The 9,970-nt window shown below is 45.0% G+C and overlaps 1 protein-coding gene across 1 annotated transcript in view; it reads right to left on the bottom strand.

Moving 5' to 3' along the window:
- Cd109 (CD109 molecule) overlaps positions 1-9,118 on the bottom strand; it is a 112,542-nt gene extending 103,424 nt beyond the window's left edge. Inside the window, exons 1-2 of the mRNA XM_075965138.1 lie at positions 8,671-9,118; positions 7,490-7,662 (exon numbers count right to left, since the gene is read on the bottom strand). Of these exons, the coding sequence (XP_075821253.1) occupies positions 7,490-7,662; positions 8,671-8,741 (244 nt within the window). The 5' untranslated portion in view covers positions 8,742-9,118. The remainder of the gene's footprint in view (positions 1-7,489; positions 7,663-8,670) is intronic.
- Between the last annotated feature and the right edge of the window lie 852 nt (positions 9,119-9,970).

Below are 9,970 nucleotides of genomic sequence, written 5' to 3' on the forward strand. Positions count from 1 at the left end.
TGTAAACCGTGTGGAATTTCATCTGCATACACGGGAAGGAATGTATCTTCCTATCCGGGTACACACAGTGTGTGAGACTAGAACTGGCCCAATCTTTCAAGCCACACATTTTCTTTAACGTAATGGGTACATTAAAGTTATACACATTTGTGAAACGCAATGTGAAGTTTCAATGCATATATAGATTGTGTGAATTTTAAATCATAAATCACACATTTAACAATTCTTTATCATTTAAACTTTCAAAATTACCTTGTAGCTTTTTTTTTACAGTTTTTTGGGGGAGTTAGATTTCAAGACAAGGTTTCTCTGTGTAGCTCTGGTTATCCTAGAACTCACTCTGTAGACCAGGTTGACCTCAAACTCAGAGATTGGCCTGTCTGCCTCCCACGTGCTGCGATTAAAGGTGTGTGCCACCAGCACCCAAATATTTTTACATTTTTTAATTATGTGTGTGTGTGAGCGTGCGCGGGCATGCACGCATGCCATAGAACATGTATGAAGATCAGAAGACACCACTGTCGACACAGATCTTTCTTTCTCATGTGTGGGTGGGTCCTAGGGACTAAACTACGGATTTCAGGCTGGGTGGCAAGTGTTTCTACCTGCTCAACCATCTAACTGGCACCTCGAGTAGCTTTGTGATGTGCAATCCATTAAGCTACCTGTAGTCACTCCCTCTCCTAAGAAAGAACACCCAGGGCTTCTCCCTCCCACGTCTCTCAAATGTAGTACCCACGCACACCAATCTCTGCACTCTTTAGGGGAGGGGAGAGTTTGTGTTCTTTCTGTGATTGTGTTGCTTGGTTTGGCTTGTTTGTTTTGCTTTTTGGGTTTTCTGAGACAGGGTTTCTCTATGTAGCCCTGGCTGTCAGGAAACCTGATCTGTGCACCAGATGGCCTCAAACATTGAGATCCGCCTGTCTCTGCCTCCCAAGGGCTGGGATTAAAGGCCACCACTGCCTGGCCAGTTTGGTTTCTTGAAACCAAGTCTCACTCTGTAAGCCAGGCTGGACTCAAACTCATGGCAATCCCCCTGCCTCAGCCTCCCAAATTCTGGGATTATGGGTACGAGCCACCACACTCACTCCGCTTTACACTTTGAGTTTCAAGTATTATTCTTCTGGCTTCTCCAATGTTATCCTTCCTCTTATTGCTCACCCCTCATTCTTCCGTGGAATATTAGATTAATGAAGAGAAACGTCTTTGAGAACATGACAAGTTTTAGCATTACAAAGCCTACTTAAAAGAACATAAAGGCTCCACAGCAACCCATCCCAAATTCTTATAGGATCTGCCTTCTATTTCCACCACAGCCCTTCCGTGAGTCACGGGGACAGTGACTCATTTGGTGTTAGATGAGCAATGCATGTTTAACTTGAAGTTTAAAGAATTAGTATGTTTACTGTCAACTTCATTCAATCACTGATTCACAAATCCCAAACATATTATTTCACTGCTGAAAATTAACACCAATGCTTAAGGTTGGGGGATACTTGAAAAGCAAGCATAGAAATTCAGGAAGGGCCCTTCTCTCAGAGGGTGAGTCATCAAGCTTGCCAGGACTTGCCTCTCACTGGCAGACTTTCCAAAGTTTGGTCAAGTACAATTTGGGAGACACTAGCAGGTAGGTGTTCTCATTTAATGTCACTGAAAATCAACTGTGATGATGGTAGAAGAGACTGAGGCACCTGGACCTTAGCAATGTCTGAAAGGTGGCTTTCAGAAAATGAAAGTGCACTTTGTAAGTGCAGTTCGCCCCTTGAGAAACACGGCGATGGAATTTAGATCTCAGATGTGCCCTGACCGATTCCCCCGCTGTCTCTCCGCAGTCCGTCAAGAGCGACTCCACACTGAACCAGAACAGGACACTGCACAGCTCTCAGGGGTTTTTAAGATTCACTAGCCTTTTTTTCCCTCCCATATCAGAAGAATCAACATCTGTAAACATAGCCTAGTTCTCAGACACAGCTTCCGCACACGTTAGGAAAGTTTGCTAGAAGACAGCGGAAAGAACACTGGGCTGAAGATCTGGAGAAGGAGGATCCATTTCCAGCTTTGCCAGCAACAAGCAATTAGGCTTTGGGCAGGGCCCCAGACACCAGGCCCCTCCTTAGTCATAAATTAGGCAATTGAGTTGACTTAACTCCGACATCCTCTTCCAGGTCCAAACCTTTACAGTGGTCGATTGTAAATTCAGAGAGAAGGTGGCATTTCGTCTTACAATTCTTTTGTGATTGTTGTTGTCGTCGTTTTTGTTTTGTTTGGGGACAGAGTCTCCTGTATGTAGCCCAGGCTGGCCTCAAATTCCACCTTTCTGCTTCAGCCCCTTAAGTATTGGGATGGCAGGTGTGTAGCACCAGGCCTAATCCCCCTTGCAGTGCTTTAGAACCATGTTAGGCCTCTGTAAAGGTGAGTCTTGGGGCTGGAGAGATGGCTCAGCGGTTGAGAGCACTCACTGCTCTTCCAGAGGACCCAGGTTCAAATACATACCAGCACCCACATGACAGCTCACAACTGTCTATAACTCTAGGGTGTAACACCCTCACACAACATATACATGCAGGCAAAACACTGATACAAATAATAAATCACTTAAAAGCATTAAACTTGATTTTAAAAAGGTGAATCTTGTCCACTGCAAGCAAATCCGAAGAAGTTTTAGAGGAAAGCAGATACACAATGCACCCAGACAGAACTAACCTCAGATTCGGGCTTCATCATTCACTAAAGGACTTGTTTAAGTCAGGGAAACTAACTCTCTTAGCTTCAGTCTCCAACATTAACATAATAGTACCTGTTTCATTGGGTAGCAGAAATTAAATGCTTCATGCTCGGCATTAGAAGCAAATCCATGCGCTGTATACCTTCCCATTCCCATAACAAAGGTGCCTTTCATAGAGTTCCAAGGTCATCTCAAGAGGAGAGTAATAATCGCCTTGGACATGAATAATTGATACTCTTCCCTAATAACCATAGCTATTTCCTGCTAAGAGCTTTAAATCTTTCTTCATTTAATCCTCACAATAAGGCTATAATCATGTTAAGTCGGAAGTCACTATGAGGTGATGACACTGGAGCCCACTGCAGTCCTCATGCCCCACAGCCAAAAACAAACCACTCAACGGAATGGTCAGCACCTGCAACCATGCAGCCTGACTCCACAGGCACGCATGTCTAGGTCCTCTACCCTCCATATCTACCCCAACTAATATCTACCCCACACAATGGCGAAGATATATAAATGAAGAACCTACGCCCTTTAGAAGTAATTCTCATGTAACCACAGGTTTAGACTGAGTTCTGCTTGCAAAGTTGCCTGTATAAACCTGCCCGGGGATCCGCCTACACACTACACTAATTAATGTACTTTCATAAAAACCACGGGGCAGATCTTGATCTACACAGATGAAAGGTACCTCTGACAGCACTGTCCCCACCAAACGACCATTGTGCTAGGCTGCATCATTTCTTAGCTAATACCTTACATGAAAGGGAAATTTTAATATTTCAAATTCTGTATTTTAAATACTAAACACTTGCTCACAGAGTCCAGAAGAGGGTGTGAGGTGCCCTGGAACTAGAATTACAGACAATTATGAGCTACCCAATGTGGGCGGTACTGGGTACAGAACTCAGGTCCTCTGCAAAAGCAGCAAGTGCTCTTAACTGCTGAGCCATCTCTCCAGCCCCAGAGGTTTCCTTAGTAAAAATAAATAAATAAATAAACAGAGTCTATTAACTCACCAAGAGCTTAATACAAAATCAAAAACCAAGTTATCAGAGGACATAGATGTGGAGACTATTACATCTCATTATCTCAAAGGGAAGGCAACGAACCAAGCAACACAAAATATAAACAATGTAGAGGTGGTAGCACACCTTTAATCCCAGCACTCAGGAAGCAGAGGCAGGAGGATCTCCACGAGTTCAAGACAAGCCTGGTCTACATGTTGAGCTCCAGGCCAGCCAAGGATCCATAGTGAGACCCTGTCTCAAAGAGACCAAATAACTAAGCAAACAGTGCCTCCAGATAGGGAGAGACTCACTAGAGATGCCCGGGCAGGCATCATCAATTGACATCTCCAGTTCAGGCCTTTTTCTTAAACCAGGTGTATATAGAACCAGTGGCAATGAATTCTTTGACTAAGAGAAAGGTTGCTTTTTGTTATTTGAAGTAAATTTTGTTTGGGAAAAAAAAAAACAGTGAAAGCTCCCAAACAAACTGTTCAGATTGGAGAAGGGAAAAGGAAATGAAGGTTGATTTCAAAGACATCACAAGAGGAAAGAGGAAGGCTCACTAGAGGCGCCTGGCTTCTCTCCTCTGGCAAACACAACCCGCTGAGGTTCCTTTATCTTTTGTTAATTATGTTTGTGGAACCACCTCTTGCATAAGAGGGAAAGTGAGATTATGAACCCAGCTGTATTCGCTGCAGAGATGAGGGTGATAAAGGCAAGGAACTGGATCATGTACCGAAAAGGCAGAACCCCACACAGCTTAGCAGGAACATTTTCCCAAAAGACTGCTGTTCACACACGTTATCAGACCATCCCCGTAGACGTCAAACAAACACATCATCCGTGACAAAGAGCCGTACTCCTCTGCCTGTATTAGGGTATGTTCTTGTTATAGGGCTTGATGACGCCTGCCCAGAAGTCAAACACTTGGAAAGCTGAAGCAGGAGGATCAGAGTTCAATGCTAACCTCAGCTATATAATGAGTTCAAGGCCAGCCCAGGATAGATGGGACCTCTCTCAAAACACACACACACACAAATTAATTAATGTAAAACCCACCAAAAAAAATAAATAAAGTTAATCCCATTGTGCAATCTATCTGCGAATAATAGTAACGATAGTATTTGTGATGCAAATTAATCTATTCTTGTACTGTGGCCCACAGCCCTGGCCCAGGGAGTTTCCTAACCACTTGAAACATCGCTCTCCTTAGCTCTGCTGGATCATAACTCTCTACTAAAACCTTTCCGTGAGGAAACTGCTGAACTAATTAGACTGAAAATGACCTTGCTTGAATTGTGTAATGGGAAAAAATAAAATACCGATTCTATAACGATTCAGGCCCTGCAGAAGTCCTCGTCCGTCTGCATGCTATCTCAACTGCTGCAGGCAGATAACGCAAAGGATGTGAGAAGGAGGCAGGAATGTCTTCATCCTTAAGCCCTGCCTTTACAGGAAGCATCTGCTCTGAGAACAATTACCAGCTTCCCACTGTAGAGTGGGACTCTCCTTTCAAAGAGGGAGAGTGCCTCTAACAATGTGAGTTTCAATGGCCTCATAACCCAGCAAAAGCAAGGGGGGAAGCATTTTCCCACTTTCCTTTTTAAAGATCCATTCTGGTCTAGGGTCATTCATTCTAACCTTGAACATATGAGGAATGCTCCCAAAAAATAACAATAATAATTAATACAAACCAAGGAATAATATAAATCCCTAGTGTAGTTGCTATTTGTTAAAAAGGAGAAAGTAATAAAGAAAAGTGTGGGAAAAAACAGGATTCTAAACTAAGAGTAGGAGAGACAGCTCAGCCGTTAAGAGAACTAGCTGCTCTTCCAGAGGACCTGGGTTCAATTCCCAGCACCCACATGGTGGCTCATACCTGTCTATAACACTTCCAGGAGATCTGATGCCCCCTTCCGGCCCTCTCAGGCACTGCATATACATGGTGCACATACCGGCAAACATACAAGCAAACACTTAATACACAAAATAAAATATAACTAAATCTAAAAACTGAAATAAGAGCGTGTAAATGTCCAAGTGTAGCTCAAATATTTGTCAAAACCATTCACGTTCTGTACATTCCAGAGAAACTGCCCTCAAAATCATAAATTCTTAATGAATAAATACTGAAGGTGAAACTACTTAGGAATTATCTCCTTTGGTTTGATACTACTACCATAACCAAAGGTTTGTTCGTTTTCAGAAATGATAAGTCCAAGAGTAGAAATTAAGATCTGTCCCCACGTATGAAGGGACACGCTTTCTCTGTCTGTTTCTGTAGGGCTATTACTACTGACGCCAGGAGCTATTGTGCACCAAAAGCCTAGCAGGACCACATACGAAAAGATTTTAACTTGGTAACTGTACAAGACGCCGGTTGCATTACCTCTGTTGGCAGATGAGGAATCTGCTGCTCAGCCGTGAAGTGACCTTAGCATCATTAGAACCACAGCAGTTCTAAGAGCCAGGGTCAGCAGCAAGCTCCAGGCCTGCCACAGACCCTTTCTCAAAACAAGGTGGACAGCTCCTTAGCCATGACACATGGGTTGTCCTCTGGCCTCCACATGTGCATGCACACGTGTGAACTCACACACACATATAAAACAGTCCAGCCCCAGCACAGAGAACCCTCTTCTGAATTCCCAGCTTCAGTTCCCCTATTCAGCCTATCACTTTCTGTAGAGAGAGAGTCACAGATACGCAAACTTGTCTCTCACGTGGTGATGTCTTCCTATACTGGTAAAGAATACATCTTTATATAAAGAACTATGTGGAATCCCATCCACCCTGCATTATATATTCTTACATGATTTAAAAATAAACAAATAACTCCACAATAGAGGAACTTACATCTCAGTTTCTGATATACATACACTTTTAGTTAACAGTGTTTATATGTGGGTACCCGAGTATGGCTTAATAGAGCTCATTACCATTACTGACAATGCTTATGAATTTGCACTCACTGGGCACATAGTGCTCTTGCAACCAGGAAAAATATAATAAATACCCATTTTAAGGGAAGAAGGATGTTTTGTATGTTAATTAATAATCCCTAGATTTAATTTCCCCTTAATCCTGGGAGAAAAAAAAAAAGACACTCCTGGGCCCATTATAATCCTGGACCAGATTTGAATTCAAATCTGACACAAAAAATGTTGGCTCTTTTTATAAATAGTTGATACTTTTTTACATGGCCCCCTTCCCCTTCCCACACACTCACATCATTTTTAAGTTATTGGGGGTTTTTTGCTCAATAAAACTGGCTCTACTATTCCACAAAACGGGACTGTGATGTCCTTCTTTTCCTTCCCACTGGCCTGTTTAGTAAAATCCACCTCACCCACTAAGCTTGACATTCCGTGAGACAAGCGTTTAGCTCTGCCCATGGCTCTTGCGGCAAACTCTTGCCTACATTTCCCAGGCTCCTTGCAGTCTGTCTGTCCACGAGCAGCAGTAGCAAGCACCGTTTTCAGGCCTGGCCCACAAACACCATCCACGTGGAAAACTCCGGACGCTCTTCCTGCAGTCTCGGGAGAGATGTGACACAGCCACCCGTGGGAAGAACCCGGGTCTTTGTCCACTTGGTAGCACGAACACTCAGGGACAATTCAGACTTCGCGGGTTCGGGAATCAAAGGAGCACTCTGGAGGTCACTGAAAACCTGAGTTCTGCTACACTGCCTAACCCGCGGCTCTATTGCCATTGTCCAACTACAGCTGCTGCGAGACTGCGCAGTGCATCTTACCTCTTTCAAAGACTCCTTCTGCTTCCAGGACGGTGACCGTGGTGTTGAAAGCCTTCTTTAACACCTGAGCCTTTACAGTGGCCTGCAGGGGACCATTTTCCAGAAGCTCCACACCAACCGTCACATTTGCTCCAGGCCTGATGGTCCCTGGGGCTGTCACCAGAAAGCGAGACCTAAAGAGTTATCAACCAAAGGAAATCAAAGCTTTTTAAATTATTAAACCTATTCATTTATTTTACAGCCCGACCACAGTTTCCGGTCCCTCCTCTCCTCCCGCACACCTCCACCGTGCCCACTCCCTGGAAAGTGAGGTCTCCACACTACTCCTCTACAGTAAGTACAATTGAACCGGTGCCACTGCCTTTTAGTAATGCCAGGAAAAGCTACAAAAAACGTAATTCCTCAAACGGTTCAAATGCACAGGAGCCAAAGGAGAAGACAAAGCACGCAGAAGCCACTGCAGAATTCAAGTCTCCGAGTCTCCTCAGAAATGACTTCATCTTCACGTTATTAGGAAACACACACACCTGGGCATTTGCATTTTTACTGCTCAAATCGCGCTTGCCTAATCTACCCGAGAGAAGGGGAATGATTGAAATCACTCTCTGAAATTAATGCCAGCAATGGAACCTCCAGGTCAGGAAGCATCTAAGTCCCCCAAAGAGACCCGGTGTGGTTATGCACACCTGCCCTTCTAACACCCTGACACTCACGGGGCTACTGAGGCAGAACCGCCCAGGGTCCCTAGACCAGCCTGTGTTACAAATGAGCCCCAGGAATAATAATTAATAATAATAATAATAAATAGTAATTTTCTTTGCTGAAGGTAAAAAAAAACTTGAGAAATGGAGTACTTTATACTATCGAATTCTTGTTAATCTTCCTATAATCTCTGATATGGCACTCTCTGGTCACCTCAGTCACACTGACAGTGTCAAAGTAGAAACATCCTGTTTAGAAAAGAAAAAGAAAAAAAAGGTCTCTGGGGGGAAAAAAGAGACACATTATTTAGGAGCAACAAGTTGAGAGGTAAAAGGCAGAGCAACGTGGGCTAGAGCTAGGACGACTTTCTTCGGCAAGTTGTCGCAGCAGACGGACAGTTAAGAAAGCCCCCTGGTGGGTCCCGCAGGCCGCGCGCTCCCACGTCCCCTGCGCCCGCGCCCTCCGGCCCGCGCTCCTACCCCGGGGCGGCCAGTGCGGTCGCGCACACGCAGAGAAAGTGGGCAGCGCTCAGGAGGCTCCGGCAGCGCATCTCGGCTTCTGCCCGCGGGGTCTGCAGCCCACCAAATGTGAGCGCTGCGGGGTGTGGCTGGCCACCTCCTGCCTGCCTTTCTCCCCCACTGCGCACCAGGGTTTAGCAATCTGAAATGGGCGCGCCTAAAAGCAGAGAGATCTAAATTGAGACTTGATGGCTCCACCCATCCCGCTGCTTCACAATGGCGCTTCTGGCTTCTCCCGGGCTAACGCTGCCCGTCCGTGGCTGAAAAAAGCGGTCTCTGCACGCGGTGGCCACAACCTGGCCCCACCTTCCCTGCTCCCCTGGGAAAACAGAGGGCGCCCACTTCCTTGGCCACCGGGAACCAGGGACTTGTTTACTCTAGCGCTCTACCGCCGATGCACGGAGTGAATAAACAGGCCCATCCTTGTGAGCAGCAATCCAAAGCAGCTATGTGAAGTGGAAAAAAATCAATCATTGTCCCCCAGACGATGAGTCAGAAGTTTAGGGAAATGGCAAGCGCGCGCGTGCCTGGACACACACACACACACACACACACACACACACACACACCGGCGGGTATATATTGGTAGTTACTTATATGTATAAGAACAGAGTAAAACTTTTTTCTTAAGATAAAAATTAAGGTATACTTTTCTTTCTAAGAATATGTTATGGCTTCTCTGAGTTAAAAGAGGGCGCCTAGCCTTGAGTGTGACTCCAGCACCTAGTATTTATTTAAATAAATAAATAAATAAAAATAAAAAACATAGTGGGGGGAACATTTAGGTGATGCCACTTGAAACTCAGAAGCAGCTGCTTAGGAAGATGCTTGTGTATTTTGTAGCTGTTGAGAAACACGTTTTCTACGGGAAGTCCTCACTAGAATCCTGAGTTTGTAACAACTTGTCAGCATACAGTTGGGGTCTGGCCAGAAGGGCTGTGCTGAGAATGAAAGCGTCCAGGGGCGCCGGTCCCCCAGTAGTTACTGATCTCAGCCCAGGTTCTCTGACGCTGCTTCCCTGACACCCTATTTGGCACCATCCCTGACTTTAGATGACTCAGGTTTCACCATGGCTACCCCATAAAAGCGGGCAACTGCCAAAGACTAGGAAAACAGGCACACGCAGTGCCTGAAGACTTAAACTCTCTCATTCCAAAAAGGAACTTTAGAGGGTGACAGTTGCGTTTGGGTCAAAATGAAACCAGAGAAACTTCGACCAGAGCATGTGAGCACAGCTGTGTCCTAAAAGAAGGGAAGTGGC

The sequence above is a fragment of the Microtus pennsylvanicus genome, chromosome 3 (genome assembly GCF_037038515.1).
Source record: "Microtus pennsylvanicus isolate mMicPen1 chromosome 3, mMicPen1.hap1, whole genome shotgun sequence".
NCBI lineage: Eukaryota > Metazoa > Chordata > Mammalia > Rodentia > Cricetidae > Microtus > Microtus pennsylvanicus.